The sequence below is a fragment of the Saimiri boliviensis genome, chromosome 7 (assembly GCF_048565385.1).
Source record: "Saimiri boliviensis isolate mSaiBol1 chromosome 7, mSaiBol1.pri, whole genome shotgun sequence".
NCBI lineage: Eukaryota > Metazoa > Chordata > Mammalia > Primates > Cebidae > Saimiri > Saimiri boliviensis.
In genome coordinates, this window is record NC_133455.1 from 24,619,136 (window position 1) to 24,640,118 (window position 20,983).

At 51.5% G+C, this 20,983-nt stretch overlaps 1 protein-coding gene across 3 annotated transcripts; it reads left to right on the top strand.

Moving 5' to 3' along the window:
* The first annotated feature begins 6,532 nt into the window (after window positions 1-6,532).
* On the top strand, window positions 6,533-19,090 carry SELPLG (selectin P ligand). 3 transcript variants are annotated; one of them, XM_010342906.3, is made up of 3 exons: window positions 6,533-6,666; window positions 13,327-13,465; window positions 16,980-19,090. In XM_010342906.3, exons 2-3 carry the CDS (start codon window positions 13,447-13,449, stop codon window positions 18,269-18,271), a joined length of 1,311 nt encoding a protein of 436 aa, XP_010341208.2. In that variant the 5' UTR covers window positions 6,533-6,666; window positions 13,327-13,446; the 3' UTR covers window positions 18,272-19,090. The 3 variants fall into 3 exon arrangements, with proteins under 3 accessions (XP_010341208.2, XP_074258379.1, XP_074258378.1); XM_074402277.1 differs by lacking the exon at window positions 6,533-6,666 and adding an exon at window positions 6,681-8,677; XM_074402278.1 differs by lacking the exon at window positions 13,327-13,465.
* The last annotated feature ends 1,893 nt before the right edge of the window (window positions 19,091-20,983 follow it).

Genomic DNA, 20,983 nt, shown 5'->3' on the forward strand with positions numbered 1-20,983 from the left:
TGCTGCAGTCTCCAGCCTGGAAACTGGTTCCTAGTGCCACCCAGATTTGCAACCAAAATCTGGGGCTGAAAGTGAACTCCCCAGAGCTCTGTTCCCACTTGAGAAAGGGAATTGAATCCTGGCTGGACCAGGCCTGCAGTGACCATTTCCCCTTTGGATAATTAAAATCAGCAAGCTGTAGCCCAGGGGCCCCGCTAGCAGCAGGGGAACAGGGAGGGCAGGCAGTGGAGTGTGGCTTCCCCTCCTTCCTTCTGGGCCTTGCTTGTGAGCAGCTCTGTTCTTATTCTATTTCATGAGACCTTTGCTTTCGTTCCAACGAAGGGTCCCATTGTGAGTAAATTGAAAAGACCACTGCCCTGAGAAACAAGCAGCACCACCAGCCAGACTCCTGCTTTCCTCGGAGGAAGGAACGGGCTTTGCAGTCTGGCTGGGCTCCGGTCCACCTGTACCTTCCTGTGCCACCAGGGAACCTCAGCTTCCTGGGAGGGATAGCGACCACTGGGAAGGCAGGTGGGATTCTTGAGCGACATCACCCCATTTTCCCCATTTTTAGGGAAGCAGACACAAGTTCACAGAGGAAGCCGGCATGTTGTGGGGGACGGATAACAGTTCCTGGCAAATTACAAATACATTATTAAAATCTCAGGCTATACCTGGCAGGTCAGTTATTGTCCTTGCCTATCCACGTATTTCCGGGATTCCACAAATGTTTAATGTTTTATTTTCTTTAATAACTGTACTGTTGACCAACCTAAGCTTGGTAATTACCAGGCTGAAGCTGAGTCTTGCTGGCCTTTGGCACCCACAGTTTCCTCTCTTTGTCTCTGTGGTATGAGGCTTTATTACAGCTGTGCTTGTCACTGGTGGGAACAGTTCCCCACCCCGAAACAACAAAGGAGCAAAATGCAATTAAATAGGCCACTGCACAGGTGCAGCTGTACAGGCTGTGGTGTTGCCTCTTGGGACTCGAGGCCACCCTGAGGCTGCAGGCAATTTCATCCCTAGCAAATGGAAGGAAGCCTGAATTTAGTGCATGGACGATCATTTCAGTATAAGGAGGTTGCAGGCTGTTTGAATACCAAATCTTTAGTTGCTCAGGATCCACTTGTAACAGAGCTCCAAGCAGGAGCCCAGTAAGCCATGATTTTGCTTTAACATGGGGCTGTTCCAACAGTAACAGGCAGTTAGTTACAACCAGGGGCACATTTCTCCCAGACGACCCATAAACAGCCCTTGCTGCCCAGGCTAACCCACTACGGGGCTCCAGTGTAGAGAGGAACCTAACACCCATTAGCTTTGCTGATTGCAATCCCTGCTCCACACCCCAAGCAGTTCACATGGGGTTGAGAGGAGTAGGGAGCACTGGGTCCTCTTAGACCAGTCATAGCAGGCAAGGTCTCCAAGGAGGAGCTGGAATCATGTATATACTCAACAAATATTTATTGTGATTTAACGCAGACTCTGTCATAAGACACCCCAGGTTCAAACTCTGACTTTGTTATTTACTAGTTCTGTGACCTTAGGCAAGTTACTTAACCTCTCTGGACCATTTTTTTTTTTCAATCTACAAAATGGGGACACTAATAGTACCTACCTCATGAGGCAGTTGTGACAGTTAAACAAATTACTAGACCGCATATGGTGGCTCACGCCTGTAATCCCAGCACTTTGGGAGGCAGAGACGGGCGGATCACTTGAGGCCAGGAGTTTGAGACCAACCTGGCCAACATGGGGAAACCCTGTCTCTACAAAAAATACAAAAATCAGCGGGGTGTGGTGGTAGGTGCCTGTAATCTCAGCTACTAGGGATGCTGAGGCAGAATAGCTTGAACCCAGAAGGCAGAGGTTACAGTGAGTTGAGATTGCACCACTACACTCCAGCCTGGGTGACAGAGTGAGATTCTGTCTCAAAAATAAATAAATAAATTATATATATATATATATGCCAAGGGCCTAGGACAGGGCCTGGCATGAAGAAGTGCCTGATAAATGTGAGCAGAAGTTATTGCTCAGTGCCAGGTGCTATGGTGAGCAAAACAGCAAAACAGACATGGTTTTCTTCTGGAGTTCCCAGGAGATAGATATTTATCCAGCAGGAAAGGGGCACAGGGCTCTGAGAGCCTGAAGTGGGAGCAGCGTGGTCAGAGTGGGCTTTTGCTGGGGAGGAGCACATGAACTGCACTCTGAAGAGTGAGTCGCAGCTGCCCGGGCAATGAGTAGTAAAGAGGGCTCTAGGCAGAAGGAACTGCTCTCGGCAGAGGTCCCGTGTTAGGATGAGACATAAGAGGAACTAAAAGAGGGTGCCAGAGGGAAAACAAGGGAACGTGCGTTCTGAGATGAGGCTGGAGAGGAAGAGAGAGGTCAAGGCAGTGCCGGCCATCTTGGGGATTTGAGTATTTGTTCTAAAAGCAACGGGGATCCATTGAATCCTGCACAGGGAAGAGAGTTCCCGTACTTGGAGCAGGGGAGCGGCTTCTTATATATATATTGAGGGCTGGCGTCCCAAGACCTGAAGCAAATTTTGCTCTGAAATTTTAAGGAAGATGGACTGAGGGAGTCAGAGGTGAGGCAATTGGGATGTGCCCACATCTGAGCCCAACATACTCTCAGATGTTTATTGATTTCTTGCCTCTTTCCTCTCTAAGCGTTCAAAGCTTCATTTTCCAGATGAGGCGAGCTCAGACAGCTCAAGCAAATTTCCTACAGCCACACAGCAAGCTCAAAGCAAAGACGCAATTCTGATTCCAGGCCTGTGTTTCCCCCCGCCTACATTCAGTATCCCTGGCTGGCGGTGGCTTTTGGCCTGACCAGGACCCTGCAGGCGCTATGAGAGCAGGGATGGTGCTGACAATGTCAGTGGCTCATCCCAGCACCCGGCACTTGTCAGGGCTCAATATATGTGCTCTGGACCGAGAAAGGCAATGCCATAGTCTTGAACACTGCATACGTTTATACACCAACTGTGGCTGCTTTTCCCTACCACAGATTTGAATCTCTGTGACAGATCCGCAAGGCCAGAAAGATTTACTCTCTCGTTCTTTCCAGAATATGCTCTCTGATTCTTGTTCTAGGTCATCAGTTGCTCTTTAGGAGTTTAGTTTATGATGTCTGAACAGGTTCCTGAACCTCTCCAGAAAATCTTCCATGGAGATGAAGCTGAGGAGCATTTGGAGAATTGATAGGACTAGCCCCATTGCTGGGGCAGAGGAGACCTTGGTGGGCGGCCCTAGGAAACATAATAGGGCATAGGAGGAGCTGCCCCCAACAGACCTCAGAAGAGGAGAGAGAAAAGCAGCATTAAGCCTAGCCATCTCAACATCGAGGGTGCCCATAAAATCCTTGCCCTGCTTGAAATTGGTTTCCTGATAGAAAGTGAAACAGGCATAGCCGGGCGCAGTGGCTCGCACCTGTAATCCCAGCACTTTGGGAGGCTGAGCTGAGTGGATCCCCGAGGTCAGGAGTTCCAGATCAGCCTGGCCAACGTGGTGAAACCTCGTTTCTATTAAAAATACAAAAATTAGCTGGGCATGGTGGCGCATGCCTGTAATCCCAGCTACTCAGGAGGCTGAGGCACGAGACTCACTTGAACCCAGGAGGCGGAGATTGCAGTGAGCCGAGACTGCACCACTGCACTCCAGCCTAGGGGACAGAGCGAGACTGTGTCTCAAAGAAAAGTGAAATAGACATATAATTATACACATTTTTCTATATACAAAGGTAGAAAAGAAAATATATTTAAAAGGCAAAGGCCATTCATAATTATGCCACCCAGAGACAGGTGGGCACTGTGAGCGTTTCTTTCAGTCTGGCCTCTCCGTGCCCAAGTGCACTTGAATGATGCTGTTTACATACTTCTGTACCCTCTCTTTTTTGCCTAACACGTCTTGAGTGCTTTATAAGCATTCAATATAAATATGACTTTATTTCCGTAGTATGGGAGTCTGTGTTTTTTCCCAATATTTCTCTTACCTCAGATATCATTGGTTCAGTCTTGGAAGGCACTTTGGAATATTTTTTCTGGGCTTCATTCCTAGAAGCAGAAACATGTTCACTTTGAATCTTTGACTCTCACAGATGTCAGGTGTGGTGAAATGTGGTTTTAAGGTCTTCACACAGACGACGTACACCAGAATTCTCTTAATAATATTTGCTCCTCTGAGAAGGAAATTTTGCTGCTCAAGTCTCACCTTCGAATAGATTACTTGGAGCTGGGCATGGTGGTATGTGCCTGTAACAGCTATTTGGGAGGCTGAGGTGGGAGGATTGCTTGAGACCAGGAGTTTGAGGCCGCAGCGAGCTATGATCACGCCACTGCGCTCCAGATTGGGCCACAGAGCAAGATCCTATCACGCAAGTACACAGACGAAATAACTTACCTGCAGCTAAGCCACTCCTTTCTCCTTACATATAGTGCTTGCCGACGTGCCGGAGCTCACTGTTCAGCCTGCACCATCCCAGGCTAGGGGTTAAGATCAAGAGCTTTATTCCAGCTACCTGGGTTTGAGTCCTGGCACTGCCATTACTCTGTGTGACCTTGAGCAAGGCGCGTTCTCCCTCTGAGCTCCACTTTCCTCATTTCTGAAGGCAGCTTCAAGGATTATATGAGCTGATAAATGCCAAGCACTTAGCACAGGGTCTGGCGTTGACCACAGGCTCAGGAAACGTTAAACGTTTGTATTGTGAGGCTTTGCGGGTGACGAAACTATTCAAGTCTGCCGCCGCAACATGAAAGCAGCCATAGACGACGTGTGTACACCAATGAGTGTGGCTGTGTCCCAAGAAAACTCTATCTATGGAAATGGAATCTAGAATTTCACAGTTTTCACAAAACATTTTCCAACCACTTAAAAATGTAAGCACCATTCTTAGCTCACAAGCTGTACCGAACCACAAGGCAGGCTGGATGTGACAGACAGCTTGGAACTCACCTCCGCTAATCAGAGAGTGACCTCCAGGCAGACTAGGTTCTGTTTGGAGTTTCTCAGCCCCCTGTCCCTGAAGGCTGGCTATTTTCAAACCTGCTGGGGAAGAGTGAGGAGCCTGGGCTCTAGGTGTCTCACTTGCCCTCTTGGGGCCTCATTTCCCTCTCTGTGTGGGCGGGGTGAGCTTTCGGCTCTTTCCAGCTGCAGCTTCCTAAGGTGGCTGAGACTGTGTCACGGCGAGCATATGCTGGGTCTCTGGTTTTCATTTTAAAACAACCTGTGTGCAGGCTGGGCGCGGTGGCTCACGCCTCTAATCCCAGCACTTCGGGAGGCCGAAGTGGGCGCATCACGAGATCAAGAGATCCAGACCATCCTGACCAACATGGTGAAACCCCGTCTCTGTTAAAAATACAAAAAAATTAGCCCTGCGTGGTGGCGCATGCCTGTAGTCCCAGCTACTCAGGAGGGCTGAGGCAGGAGAGTCACTTGAACCCTGGAGGCGGAGGTTGCAGTGAGCCAAGATCGCGCCACTATACTCCAGCCTGGGTGACAGAGCGAGACTCTGTCTCAAAAACAAACAACGACAACAACAACAACAAACCTGTGTGTAAGGCAAGATATGAATATCTTTCTACGCATGTCCTGAGCTCCTGTCTGGCGCAAAGTCAAAGGGCAGACCCCGGGAGTCCCCTTCCCTTCCCGAAGTGTCTGGGTGTTCTCAGGCCTCCCAGCCTTTGCCTCTGCTGTGCTCTCTGCCTGGGACGCCCACCCGGCTTGTCACCTCAAGTGCCACTTCTTCTTAGAAGATCCTCTTTTAACCTCCCTCCCCCACCCAGGATGGAAGGAGAGGCCCCTCCCTTGCTCACCACAGGACGGCACTGACTGCGCTCTGTCACTGTGGCATAATGTTCTGTTGACTTGTTTACTGGACAGCCTCCCCAGTGATGAAGGGCCACCGGAGGGCCGGAGGGCCGCAGCCTAGAATTGCTGGCCTTTGGACCTCAGGGCATGCAGTCTGGAGTGCCAGAGTTGGTCAAACGAACAAATTGAGGATGAGGAAATAAGATAAGCAGGCTCGACCTTGTGGAAGCTGTAGTCCAGCTCCCTAGAGAGGCTCTTGATTGCAGCTAAAAGGGCCCCTGCTGTGGATATAGAGTGTGTGAGTCCTGAAAGAAGAAATGCCCCATATTTACAAACCCTTTGAAGGTCTGTGTTTTGTTTTCGACTCCCCAGCCACCTCCACCCCCTCCCACCCCCTGCCAATCTTGGGCAAGAAGCAAGACCGTTCTCCCCTTTCTCTAGCCACTCCTGTCCTTCAGGGGGCCCCCCTCTGGCCCCCACTATCCATTGTCACTGGAGTAATGCTGTGGCCTTTCTCGGTTTGGGCCCCACCCTCAACCGAAGAACGTCTCCCCACAGTTTCCACCTGGTTCTTGGTGTTTTCACAGTTATGGGACTCCAAGAGCAATGTCAGACCCAGCGGGTACCTGTCTTACTCCCCACCCCGGCTTGATCAACGTTGTCACCAAAGCTGTCACAAACAAGGGGGTGTGGGCTGTCACGTGGCCCTGCCTGAGTAACCACATTCTCGCTTCCTTCTTCCACACACGGCCATTGGGGGTTGCTTGGGTCCCGGACTGCTGCAGGGGGTGCCACAGCAGTGCTGAGGCCTCGTCACTAAAGCAGAGAAGCCACTTCTTCTGGGCCCACGAGGCAGCTGTTCCATGCTCTGCTGAGCACGGTGGTAAGTGTTGGCTTGCAAAACCACAGGGTGTGGCTGGAGGTCCCCATGGGCCAGGGGGCCTGTCTCACAGCTGCTGGCAGGCCCCGGGCAGGACATCCAGGCCCTTCCTGAACTGCAGCCCCTGGGGAGGGCGAACCGAGGCTCCTCCGGCTCAAGACTAAAGTCTTCCTGGAGTCTGTGGCCTTTATTCTGGTGTCTCTTCTGAATCCTGCTCCTGCTTTTTTTTCTTTTTAAGACAAGGTCATACTCTGAGCCCCAGGCTGGAGTGCAGTTGTACGATCACGGATCACTGTAGCCTCAAACTCCTAGGCACAAGTGATCCTCCCACCTCAGCCTCCTGAGTAGGTGGGACTACAGACACACACCACCTCATGCAACTAATATTTTTACTTTTCCTAGAGATGGGGTCTCACTTGGATGCCCAGGCTGGTCTCAAACTCCTGACCTCAAGCCTTTTGCCTCAGCCTCCTAAAGCGCTGAAATTACGGGCGTGACCCACCACCCCCAGCCTGCCGTTAACCTACTTCCCTCCCAGCCACTTTGCCTGCAGCTTCAGGCTTGGGGGCATTCTGAAAATCAGAGAAACCATGAGGGTTTCTCTAGAAATTATCCTACCCTCCCCTTTCCTGCATGGGAGACTGAGGCCTGGAGAGGTGAAAGGATTTGTTTAGGGGCAGGGCTGAGATTAGGTCTGGAAGATTCCAGAAAGTAGAGGGAATGCAGGATTTGTCTCGAAGCTGCACATGTTAGGCCGGGCATGGTGTCTCACGCCCGTAATCCCAGCACTTTGGGAGGCCAAAGTGAGCAGATTACAAGGTCAGGAGATCGAGACCCTCCTGGGTTACATGGTGAAACCCTGCCTCTAAAAAAAAAAAAAAAAGAAAAAAGTTACATATATTATGGACGCATAAAAAAGTTGTTTTCAGAGAAAGATGCATTCTTCCCACTTTTTATAAGACTGAGAAAATGACCCTTGTCTGTGGCCAAACTATCAAAATATCAGAAGTAGGATACTATTGTTAACAAAATGGAAAAAAATAATAATGATTAGAATACATGGCCGGGTGCGGTGGCTCACGTCTGTAACCTCAGCACTTTGGGAGGCTGAGGCAGATGGATCGCCTGAGCTCAGGAGTTCGAGACCAACCTGGGCAACACGGTGAAACTCCAGCTCTACCAAAAATATTAAAAAAAATAGCCAGGCGGAATGGTGTGTGCCTGTGGTCTCAGCTACTTGGGAGGCAGAGGTGGGCGGATCACTTGAGCCTGAGAGGAGAGGTTGCAGTGAGCTGAGATCGTGCCCTGCACCCCAACCTGGGTGGCAGAATGAGACCCTGTCTCAAAAAAAAAAAAAAATTAGACTACTCTTATTAGTTTGTATTTGAGATGCTTTCAGGACACTAAAAGGAAATGGTGGGGGCCAGTTGTGCCCCGCTGCACACACAGTCACACACTCACCCTCACCCCCCATATTATCTGCGTCCGGGCTTCTGCTGCCTGGAATCCTCTTCTCTTTCCTCTTTCTTCTGTTTTCCTTTTTTTCCTCATCTCAGACTTTCAGGGCCCCAGAGCCAGGCCCCTCAGTGTGTCAGGGCTTCAGAAGGTGGCTCCCAGACTCTCGGATGCCCCCAGAGTCGCTTCCTCTGGGGTTGCCTGGGGAGGCCGCGCCCTGGGTGGTTGATGCCTCCCTCAACATCCTTGGCCAGCAGCCAGGGGAGTTGAATCTCAGATGGCGGAAGGGCTGGGCCGCCAGGCTGGGACCGGAGCGGGGCATTCAGAAGAGCTAGGGAATCAATCATCTGAAAACCTTGGAGAGTGGACAGTGCCCCTTTTACAGATGAGAACACCGAGGCTTGAAGGGGAGAAGCGGCTGCCTTTGGCGATGTGGTTATGGCTGCAGGACGCTCATGGAGTTCGTGGTGACTCCAGGCCGGTGTCTTGATCTCCTTTGCTGAGCTTGAACAGGAAGATGGCAGTGGGGCTAGTAGTCTAGAAGAAGATAAGATGGCAGGTGTGTGTGTGTTGAGGGTCTGCGTTTGTTGATCTGTCTGTCTACACAGGGGTCTCTAGAAAACTGTTTAAAGACAGTTGTTCAACTAAAACCAGATATCGATCTCATTGAATTCATTTGTGCCAAACAAGTACCTTACCTCTGCTTTATCAGGCCAGCAAATTTGGGTTCCAACAGGAGTAACTTGGTTCTTGGTGGAGTTGGGGTGAGGGGTAACGCAAAAAAAATCTCAACTAACACTGAACTGCCAAACATTAAACAGATATACAGCATGTCTATGCTATTAACATTTCGTGAGGGCTGGGTGTCGTGGCTCATACCTGTAATCCCAGCACTTTGGGAGGCCAAGACCGGCAGATCACGAGGTCAGGAGATCGGGACCATCCTGGCTAACACGGTAAAACCCCGTCTCTACTAAAAATACAAAAAATTAGCTGGGTGTGGCGGCCCGCGCCTGTAGTCCCAGCTACTGGGGAGGCTGAGGCAGGAGAATCACTTGAACCTGGGAAGTGAAGGTTGCAGTAAGCCGAGATGGTGCCACTGCACTCCAGTCTGGGTGACAGAGCCAGACTTCGTCTCAAAAAAAAAAAAAAAAAAAAAATTCGTGAGGAGGGCTGGGCACGGTGGCTCATAGCTGTAAATCCCAGCACTTTGGAGGCCGAAGCAGGAGTTTGAGACCAACCTGGGCAACATGGAGAAAACCCAACTCGACAAAAATCTAAAAATAGCCGGGTCTGGTGGCGCGCACCTGTAGTCTTAGCTACTTGGCAGTTCAAGGAGTCAGTGAGCTGTGATTGCACCACTGTACTCTAGCCTGGGCAACAGAGCCAGACCTTATCTCTAAAAGTAAATAAATAAGTAAACATTTCATGAGGGGGATGAAAAGTAGGGAAAAATTGTCTACAGAGGCTCCCTGATGTGAGCTGGGGTAGGTGATAGAAAGAGGCTGGAAAGCGCCAGCTGGTAAACGTCGGGTGAAACGTGTGAAGACAGCATGTGCTGTGCAGTTCTGGGCACGGTCCCCTGCCTCAGTCACATGACCTCTCCTGCAGAGGCATTTAGCGAGGCCCCTGGGGCTGCCAGGAGACCCCGGAGAGCTCCCGCCCTCCAAAACCTTGCGGTCTGGTGGGAGCAGCAGAGCAGACAGCCTCGGTGGCTGCTTGCCACTGGGACAAGCATTGAGAGAGGTGTGTGCCTGCCCATCGGCCAAATCCCGGGCCTGTGGCCCGATCCGCAAGATAGCTGTGCTTCCTGTCCTCTGGAAGTTTAGGGGCCAATGTGAATACATTTTTAGAAAGTAAATGAACAGTTAAAATGGTTAAACATGGGAGATGACTCATCATGCCTGGGGCAATCCGGAAAGGCTTCCGGGAGGAGGACGGGGCATTCTCCTGGCCCTCTTCAACCCACAACAACCCCATGAAAAGCAGGTGCTACCATTGTCTTTGTATTCCAGCGAAGGAACCCACAGCTCAGAGAGGTGAGGTGAGTTGCCCAAGGTCACACAGCTTGTAAGGGACAGAGCTGGGATTGACGTGGTTTGATGTGGCTCCCAGGGCAGGGCCTGTCGTATCCGCCCAGACTTAGATCTGCTCTGGGATCTGGGAGACACCTGCACCTCAGTTATTGGGGGCCTTTTCTTCTATTGATGACTACTTGACCCAAACCCTGAGATGCTCAGTCTTCTGAATTTTAACATTCCAAGATCCTGCCTGCTGTGACCTGCAGTTTCAGGATTCTCAGTGCGAAGTTCTCAGCGGCTTGGAGCCCCTCGGGTATTTTTCCTGAGCAACTCAGGGTGGCCACACGGCAGGGTCTCTGGAGTTGGAGTCTGGGCCCCTGTAGCCTGCTCCTCCTTACAGACTGGATGGGGCCACATGGGGTCCAGATGGGGCCTGGGGCAGAAGCAGCCTGGTTTTAGGGTGAAAGATGCAAAATGAGCAGTCTCTGACCTACTCCGCTAGGCAAGCATCCAGACAAACAGGATACGGGCGCCGGAGACCCCTGCCCTGGCCCCGCTCCCTGGGACTGTTTTTCTGTCTTCCAGGGAGAGGAGAGGTGGAAGATGGGGCCTGGACGTGACCCCCTGACTCTGGGCTTTGCTTGCTCATCTGTGTGATGGGCGCCCTTAGAGCCAGTGAACATGGGAGTGAGGAGGAATGAGGTCTCCAGGCAACGAGAGGATGAGATCGTCCCTCCAAGGCACGGGCTTTTGCATACGGCATTTTTCTTGTATAATAATTTACTGTAGCAAATATTAAGGCGGCATTATGCTACCTGTCATATATAGTGAGAAAACTCAACTCCTCCACATTCTACTGTGTGGCCTCAGCTGAGACAAGCTCTCTCAGAGCCTGGGGTTTTCTTTTCTTTCATTTAAAAAAAAAAAAAAAACTGGACATGGTGGCTCAAGTGTGTAATCCCAGCACTTTAGGAGGTCGAAGTGGGTGGATCACTTGAGGTCAGGAGTTCAAGACCAGCCTGACCCCATCTCTACTGAAAATACAAAATTAGCCAGGCGTGGTGGCACATGCCTGTAATCCCAGCTACTTGGGAGGCTGAGGCAGGGGAATCACTTAAATCCGGGAGGTGGAGGTTGTGGTGAGCCAAGATTGCGCCATTGCACTCCAGCCTGGGAAACAAGAGCGAAACTCCTCAAAAAAAAAAAAAGTTTTTATTTCTTAGAGACAATGTCTTGCTTTGTCACCAGGCTAGAGTGCAGTGGTGCCGTCATAGCTCACTGCAGCCTTGACCTGGGCTCAAGCCGTGCTCTGGCCTCAGCTTCTCGAGCAGCTGGGATTAGTCATGCGCCAGCATACCTGGCTAATTTTTAAATTTTCTGTAGAGACAGGGATCTCTCACTACGTTGCCCAGGCTGGTCTTGAACCCCTGGCTTCAAGTCATCCTCCTGCCTCAGCCTCCCAAAGTGCTAGAAGTACAAGCTGGAGGCACCGTGCCTGGCTGAGCCTCAGATTTTCTTCCTGTTAGATGGGCTGATGCCCGCTCAGCTGAGGCCTGGCTCCAGGCTGCTGTGTCTTGAAGCCCACGGAACGGCAGGAACCAGGCTGGGGTGACCAACACACCGCCATCCCCGGTTTGCCTAGGAGTGAGGGGTTTTTGGAGATGAGGGACTCTCAGTACTGACACCAGGAGCATGTGGGATAAAGTGGCTGTTTTAGACGGGCCCAGGAAAGGAGGTGGTTTCCCAGCGCACCAGGTCTTATCACAACTGGTATGGAGTTCTCTGCTTTCTCAAAGCCCGAATGCCCACGGGGCAGGTAGGGAGGTCACTATCTCCACACCCTCTGAGTCTGAGCCTGCACCCTTTCCTCTGCTCCTCTGCCTGCAGCCCCGAAGAGGGTCCCCAAGTAAAGTACCCCCTGCTGGAAGCCAGCATCTGGGACCTTGACACACTCATTCAGTTCTCATGATGATTTTTTTGAGCAATATCGCCTGTTTGACCGTGAGGAAACTGAGGCTTAGAGAGGGAGAAGCAACTTGCCTGAGTTTATACAGCCGCTAAGTGGGGGTGAGTGTGGGATTCAGGCCGCAGCCTCTCCACCCCAGGTTGTCTCTGTGTGCAGGAGGCTGTGACGATGGGTGTAGGGGAGGGGTCAGCCACAGGGACAGCCCACCTGAAGAACACGGCCCCAGAGCCCTCTGTGTTATGCTCCCAGCCTCTGGGCTGCAGCAAGTCCTGTCCTTACTCACCAAGATGCCTCCCTCGACTGGGGAACCCGGGGGCCAGGCCTTGCAATTTTGCCCCCACCCTCTCTGCTTCCAGGAACTGGCTGAGAGCTTTGCCTTCTAGGGAAAGAGAACTGCCCAGGTGGGGGTTGGCGGCTGTGAGTGTGTTCATAATGATGAAATCTATCTCCAAGCTGGTGGCTTCTTCCTAAAGTCCCTGCCCCCGGAAAAGTGGGGCCAAGCTCAGGTGGTAGATCCTTACCCCAGATAGGAACTCTACCCCAAAGAAACTCTGCTGCCCTGAAGGTAAATTGGGAAGCAGAGGGGTGTGTGTGTGTGTGTGTGTGTGTGTGTCTGTGACATTTATTAAGCACCTATCGGAAGCCTGGAACTTTTGTCTTCTTGTTTTGTTTTGTTTTGTTTTGTTTCGAGACAGGGTCTCACTCTGTCACCCAGGCTGGAGTGTAGTGGCACGATCTCAGCTCACTACAGTCTCAACTCCCAGGCTTAAGCAGTCCTCCTGCCTTAGCCTCCTGAGTAGCTGAGACTACAGGTGTGCATTACTATGCCTGGCTAATTTTTCTATTTAAAAATTTTAAAATTTATTTTTGAGACAGGGTCTTGCTTTGTCGTCCAGGCTGGAGTGCAGTGGCACAATCACGGCTCACTGCAGCCTCGATCACCCCAGGCTCAAGCAGTTCTCCCATCTCAGCCTCCCGAGCAGCTGGGACTGCAGGGGAGCACCACCACTCCTGGCTAATTTTTGTGTGTGTTTCATAGAGATGGGGTTTCACCATGGTGCTCAGGCTGGTCAGGAACTCTTTAGCTCAAGCGACCCACCCGCCTCAGCTTCCCAAAGTCCTGGGGTGACAGTGTGAGCTGCCACGCCCACCAGCCTGGAATTTTTGAACCCATCCCCTTGCAGCCCTGTGAGAAGGGCACTGTTTCTTATCTCCATACAGGTGGGAAAACGGAAGCTCAGGGAGGCAAGCATCTGTGCCAAGGTCACACAGCTTGTAAAGGGCAAAGCTGGGACTTGAACATTCTTGTTATCTGAATCCATAGACTACGCTTTCAACCCTATGCCCTGCACGGCACCTGGTAAGTATGTGGCTGGCCTTTCTGGGGGGCATAGCTTTCCAGCTCCTCCTTTTTCTTGCTGTGTCCTCCCTCGCCCACCCACGTCCACAAGCCCAGCCTTTTGTCTACTTAACTAGGACCGGTCTCTCCTGACAGCTTTACGCCTTCCTGAACCTCACTGAGTTTAAATCTGATCTTGACCTCTCGCCTCTCACTTGACTTCTCTGAACCTTAGTGTCATCCTTGGTAAAATGGGGATAACTGTGAGGGCCAGATGTGTCTGGTGCAAATATCATACACTTTGGTTTAAGAAATTATTTTTATTTTTTAAGACAGAGTTTTGCTCTTGTTTCCCAGGCTGGAGGGCAGTGGCGTGATCTTGGCTCACTGCAACCTCTGCTTCCCGGGTTCAAACGATGCTCCTACCTCAGCCTCCCGAGTAGCTGGGATTACAGGGGATCGCCACCACGCCTGGCTAATTTTTGTATTTTTAGTAGAGACAGGGTTTCACGTGTTGGCTGGGCTAGTCTTGAACTCCTGACCTCAGATGATCAGCTCACCTCGGCCTCCCAAAGTGCTGGGATTATAGGTGTGAGCCACTGCACCCACCCTAAGAAATTATTATCATTATTATTATTATTTGAGACAGAATCTCAGTCTGTTGCCAGGCTGGAGTGCAGTGGTGCAATCTCAGCTCACGCAATCTCTGCCTCCCAGGTTCAAGCAATTCTCCTGCCTCAGCCTCCCGAGTAGATCATGTTAGCCAGGATGGGCTCGATCTGTTGACTTGATGATCTGCCTGCCTCAGCCTCCCAAAGTGCTGGGATTACAGGGTTGAGCTACCGCGCATGGCCTCTAAGAAATTAGTTGAAGATGTTGGCTGGGTGTGGTGGCTCATGCCTTTGATGTCAATGCTTTGGGAGACTGAGGCAGGATTGTTTGAGGCCAGGAATTTGAGACCAGTCTGGACGACATAGCAAGACCTTTTCTCTACAAAAAAATTTAAAAATTAGCCAGGTGTGGTGGCATGTACAGGTAGTTCCTACTACTCAGGAGGCTGAGGTGAGAGGATCACCTGAGCCCAGGAGGTGGGGACTGCAGTGAGCTATGATGGCACTACTGCACTCCAGATGGAGTGAAAAGCAAGACTGTGTCTCTAAAATAAATAAGTAAATCAATAAATAGAAATAAATTAGCTCAAGATGTGATCAGATTTGCATGTTTGAAACCAACATAGGCCAGGTATTGGCTCACACCCTTTAATCCCAGCACTTTGGGAGGCTGAGTCGGGGAGATCTCTGAGGTCAGGAGTTTGAGACCAGCCTGGCCAACATGGCGAAACCCCATCTCTACTAAAAATACAAAAATTAGCTAGGCATAGTGGTGTGCGCCTGTAGTCCCAGCTACTTGGGAGGCTGCAGGAGGAGAATTGCTTGAACCTGGGAAGCGGAGGTTGCAGTGAGCTGAGATTATGCCACTGTGCTCCAGCCTGGGCAGCAGAGTGAGATTCTGTCTTGAAAAGAAAAGAAAAGGAAGCAACATAATTCTAGCTAACATGTGAAAGAGGTCCGAGTGAACCTGGAAGCCGAGGCCCATGAGTGAGTTGTGAGTTACAGCCACCCGAGGAATAACGAGTGACTGCTCTTGCCTCCAAACCATGTGAATCAAGTACAAAGGAAGAGACTGGAAGTTGTCCAGGTGCCATCTCTGAATGCCCACTCTGCACTAGACACCGTTCTAAGGGTTGTATGCTGCCAAAGGATGTTATGTCCAGGGAATGCAGGAATATCCGAATCCTGCCCCAGAACATGGCTGTCACTCACTGTAGGATTCTCAGCACAGGATTTTGAATTCTATAAACACCAACCAGCACCAAGGAGAGCATGAGGGGAGAGAGAGAGAACAAGAAAGCGCGGGTGTTCACAGTGCCACGAGGAAAGATCAGTGAGAAGGGCAGACAAGCGGAGCTATCCTTTCTGGCTCCCTGGTAGGGAGGACAATGTAGACCAGGCGTCCCCAAACTTTTTACATGGGGGGCCAGTTCACTGTCCCTCAGACCGTTGGAGGGCCGCCATATACTGTGCTCCTCTCACTGACCACCAATGAAAGAGGTGCCCTTTCCTGAAGTGCTGCGGGGGGCTGGATAAATGGCCTCAGGGGGCCACATGCGGCCCATGGGCCGTAGTTTGGGGACGCCTGATGTAGTCTCTGAATAGACAGTGTTGCTACCCACAGGCACACTCAATGACTCTAAGCTCCCTGAGAGCAGGGTTGTTCTGAAAAGTTTTGAGTTTTCTCCTGGCCATGGAGAGTGTAGTTAAATGGCTCTGGGCCCTTAAAGACTTATGGTATAGGTTAACAGAAAGAACTAAATCAATCAACTTTTGCTGAGAGGTTGCCATGCAAACAAAGTGCTAAGGGTCTTGCATGCATCCCCTCACTTTAGCCTCACAATAGCCCAGGATGTAGGCACGTCATCCCTGTTGTGCGTTGTGCAAGTGAGGACACCACCAAAGGGGATAGGACCAAGCCAAGACGTTGAAAAGGAATGAAGCAAACAGACTCTGAGGACTGGCAAGGGCCGTGGAGGGTGGAAGCCAAGATAGGAAAAAGACAGACGTGTAGAGGTGGCATGGCAGTGGGCAGGGAGGGGGTAGCAGGCAGAATCAGACTCCAAGAGGCCTCAATGTCCAATAAGCAGTTTTATCTGGGAGGTCTGTCATTTCCAAACTCTTCCGCTTGTGGACTTTGTAATGGGCGGTTAATCTATTTATGAATTCTATACAGGTACTACTTTATTCTTATGATAGATTATAAATATATGCAATAATATAAGTTAAGAAGGAGTGACATGAGGCTGGGCACAGTGGCTCATGCCTATAATCCCAGAACTGTGGGAGACCAAGGTGGGTGGATCACTTGAGGCCAGGAGTTCGAGACCAGCCTGGCCAACATGGTGAGACCCCATCTCTACTAAAAATACAAAAATTCACTGGGCACAGTGGCTCATGCCTGTAATCCCAGCTACTCAGGAGGCTGAGATAGGAGAATCATTTGAACCTGAGAGGCAGAGGTTGCAGTGGGCCAAGATTGTGCCACCGCACTCCAGACTAGGTGTCAAGTGAGACACCTACCTCAAAAAAAAAAAAAAAAAAAAAAAAAAGAGTGACATGAAAAGTTAATAGAACTAGAAGCACTAATTCTTTCTATACCCCAATGGATTGTCTTGTCCACAAATAAAATGGCTTAACCAAAAAGAAGAGGGAGGCAAATCAATTTCTATGCACCATCTAGAAGTTAAAGGGCCTTCCTGGATGGCTTTATTCATGTTGATTAGTAATAATAATAACTGTTAAGGGATGAGGGTCTTCTCCATGCCAGGCATGTCAGGGATCCCTGGGGAATCCTAAATCCCCAGTCCCTACTCCAGACCAGACTGCTTACTGCTATGGCCGTAGAGGGTGGTGGTCTAGGGTGCTTGCTAAACCGTGGGTGAAGCTGTCTTGATGTCCCTCCACCCACTGTCTCCCCGCAGGTGCCATGCCTCTGAAACTCCTCCTGCTGCTGATCCTACTGGGCCCTAGCAGCAGCTTGCAGCTGTGGGACCCCTGGGCAGATGGAGCCAAGAAAGCCCTGGGCCCCCTGCTTGCCCGGGGCCGGAGAGAGGCCATTGAAGATTATGACCTGCATGATGAGCCTGAGCCGGAAACAGAGGCTCCAGAAATACTGAACAACATCACCACCACCACTCTTCTGACTGGGCCTGGGACTCCTGAGCCAACCACCATGGAGCCTGCTACGAGGCATTCTACTGGCCTGGATGCAGGAGGGGCAGTCACAGAGCTGTCCAACATGGGGACCCTGTCCATGAAGCCAGCAGCCATGGAGGTACAGACCACTCAACCGGCAGCCACAGAGGCACCGACCACTCCACCGGCAGCCATGGAGGCACAGACCACTCCACTGGTGGCCATGGAGGCACCGACCACTCTACCGGCAGCCACGGAGGCACAGACCACTCAAGCAGCAGCCGCAGAGGCACAGACCACTCAACCGGCAGCCATGGAGGCACAGACCACTCAACCGGCAGCCACAGAGGCACAGACCACTCCATTGGTGACCACAGAGGCAAAGACCACTCCATTGGTGGCCATGGAGGCACAGACCATTCAACCAGTAGCCACGGAGGCACAGACCACTCCATCAGTGGGCACGGAGGCACAGACCACTCAACCAGCAGTCATGGAGGCACAGACCACTCTATCGGTGACAACAGAGGCAAAGACCACTCCATTGGTGGCCACGGAGGCACAGACCACTCCACCAGCAGCCATGCAGGCCCTGTCCACAGAACCCAATGCCACAGAGGCCCTGTCCACAGAACTTAATGTTACGGAGGCCCTGTCCACAGAACCTACTACCAAAAGGGGTCTGGTCACGCCCTTTCCTGTGTCCTCTGTTACTCACAAGGAGATTCCCATGGCAGCCAGCAATTTGTCCACCAGCTACCCAGTGGGTGCCCCAGACCACATCTCTGTGAAGCAGTGCCTCTTGGCCATCCTCATCTTGGCGATGGTGGCCACTGTCTTCCTCGTGTGCACTGTGGTGCTGGCAGTCCGCCTTTCCCGCAAGAGCCACATGTACCCCGTGCGTAATTACTCCCCCACCGAGATGGTCTGCATCTCCTCTCTGCTGCCTGATGGGGGTGAGGGCCCTCCTGCCACAGCCAATGGGGGCCTGCCCAAGGCCAAGAGCCAGGGCCTGATGCCAGAACCTGGGGAGGACCATGAGGGGGACAACCTCACCCTGCACAGCTTCCTCCCTTAACTCCCTCTGTCATCTGTTTCAGCAAGATCCCAGCCTCCACGGTCTCTCCTTGGCCACCCCTGGGTGCCCGGACCTCATTCCACAGCTCTGGGCTTCCTCAGAGACCCTGGGGATGGGGATCTTCAGGGAAGGAACCCTGGCCGCCCAAACAGGACAAGAGCAGCCAAGGTCTTGGGGCCAAGCAGACTGGCAGGTGGCCACCTCTTTCCTCCCTCCTTGAATGAAGCCCGGCCACTTCCCAGACGCCTACAGGCCACATTTCAGCCAAGAGCCGGGGTAGGAGGCCATTTACTCAAGAGAGAGTCCCTCCTTTTTCCTATCCCCATCTTCTCTGGGTCCCTCTAGTGTCTCCCGTGGCTCTCTCCACTTCTCCATGTCACTGGAGTCTCATCCCATGTACCCAAGGAAGATCCATTTCTCCCACCCCACCCACTGCGCCATTTTCTTCTGGTTGCCATGGTCACCAAACAGGAAGGGGACATTCTAGGGGAGGAGTACTGAGCAGTGACGGACTCCTGAGGCTGTTTCCTGCTGCTCCTCCGACCTTGGGCAGCTGGGGTCTTCTTGGGCACCTCTCTGGGAAAACCCAGGGAGAGGCTCAGCCTGTGAGGGCTGGGATGGCTTTGGCAAGCCCAAGGGCAGATCTTTCTTTGGGACTGGGTGGACCAAGGAGCTTCCATCTAGGGACAGGTGACCCCCCCAGCCGTCCTCTCCCACCTCCCCCTGTGGCCACTTTCTAGGGTGGGCTGTCTTGTTCACTGCAGTATCCCAACTGCAGGCACAGCACAGGCACTCAATAAATGTGTGATGGACAACTGATGGCTGAATCCTTCAAGGTATCAAGGCTGTCTCCTTCAGGCAGCCTTCCCAGAATTCTCCATCCCCCAGTGCGGGGTGGGGGTTGGTGCTCCGCTGTCTGCCCTCAGCCCTCAGTCCCCCGTGGCCTCTGTCATGGGATGTTCGGTTAATTTCCGTTTTTGCCTCTTGGACATCAGGGACATCTTGTACATCCTTGGGTGGCCAGGAAAAGTTCAGGCTGTGGGGTGGGGGGCAAAGGACCACTGGTGGTCCCCACCAGTGACCACTTTGACTTCTCCCATGACCCAGTTTTGGCCACAGAATTTGGTCTTCCCCAAATCTCAGACCAATATCTCTCTAAACATCGATCTAGCCTCCTGTTAAAGAAAAAAAGTGACTCGATGACACTTGTTACACATGATAAGGAAGACTTTGTTCAAGGTGAGGGGAACCCTCTCCATCACTGCAGGGACTGCAGGTATGGGATTTTGCAGTGGGGGGTGAGTTTGGGCTCAGCTCCGAGTACAATAGGGGGAAGTGGGACTGGTCGCCAGGAAGCAGGGTTGCAGGTCTGCAGTTGGAAAATTACCAGGAGGAAGCACTGGAGGAACGGGGATTCTGGCCGGACTGACCTGACCTGACAAGATTCTTGCTGGAGACGGGCTAGGGTGCTCAGACATCACCTAGGGATGACGACAGATGTGGAACTTGATCAGATATGGTGTGGGGGGGGAGGGCTGTTGCTAAACTGACTTAGCAGAGTTCTTGTTAGAACTGGCTTTTATTTTATTTATCTTGTGAGTTGGAGTTTCACTCTTGTTGACCAGGCTGGAGTACAATGATGTGATCTCGACTCACCGCAACCTCCGCCTCTGGGGTTCAAGCAGTTCTCCTGCCTCAGCCTCCGAGTAGCTGGGATTACAGGTGCACGCCACCACACCTGGCTGATTTTGTGTTTTTAGTAGAGATGGGGTTTCTCCATGTTGGTCAGGCTGGTCTCGAACTCCCAACCTCAGGTGATCCACCCACCTCGGCCTCCCAAAGTGCTGGGATTACGGGCATGAGCCACCGCGCCTGGCCCAGAACTGAATTTTACAAGAAAGTGCACAAATGGGCTTAGGAGAGGACTCAGGGGCCCGACTGATTAAAGCCTGGCCAAGCACAGAATCTTTACCATTCTCCAGAAGCTCACCCTGACCTCTCCTGTTCACTCAGGCCCTGTCCCCATGAATAGCCAGTAGCTTATCGGTGAGCCTCGGTGCAGCCTGCAACCTTTTGTACAACTCAGAGAAGCACTGATTTGCTGTGACATGGTGGGAAAGGTCAAGCTGACAAACTTTTTCTTAAAGGACCAGACAGTGAATATTGTAGGCTTTAGCTGTTGTGACACCATAGCCTCTGTTGCAACACCTCAACTCTGTCCTTGTAGTACAAAAGCAGCCACTGACAATATGTCCATAAATGAATGGGCATGGCTGTGTTCTAATAAAGCTTTATTTATAAATGGGCGGCAAGCTCATTTCAGCTCTGTCAGTTTGCCGATGCCTGATTTTAAGCATAGGACGACCAGTCTTCCCGGTTTGCCCAGGACTTTCTTGATTTTAGCATTGAAAGTCCCATATTCCACGAAACTCAGCAAACTAGGTTGGCCCCGCTATTTAAGCAACACTTGCATTATCCCATTCAAAACCTGCACTGACCTTGTGAGGGTCAGGTCACCGCCCAATGGGTTCACCCTGTCTGCTGCCTAGACAGGGCCGATTTATCAAGACAGGGGATTTTTCTTCTTCTTTTTTTTTTTTTGAGATGGAGTTTCACTCTGTTGCCCAGGCTGGAGTACAGTGGTGCAATTTTGGCTCACTGCAACCTCTGTTTCTCAGGTTCAAGCAATTCTTCTGCCTCAGCCACCCAAGT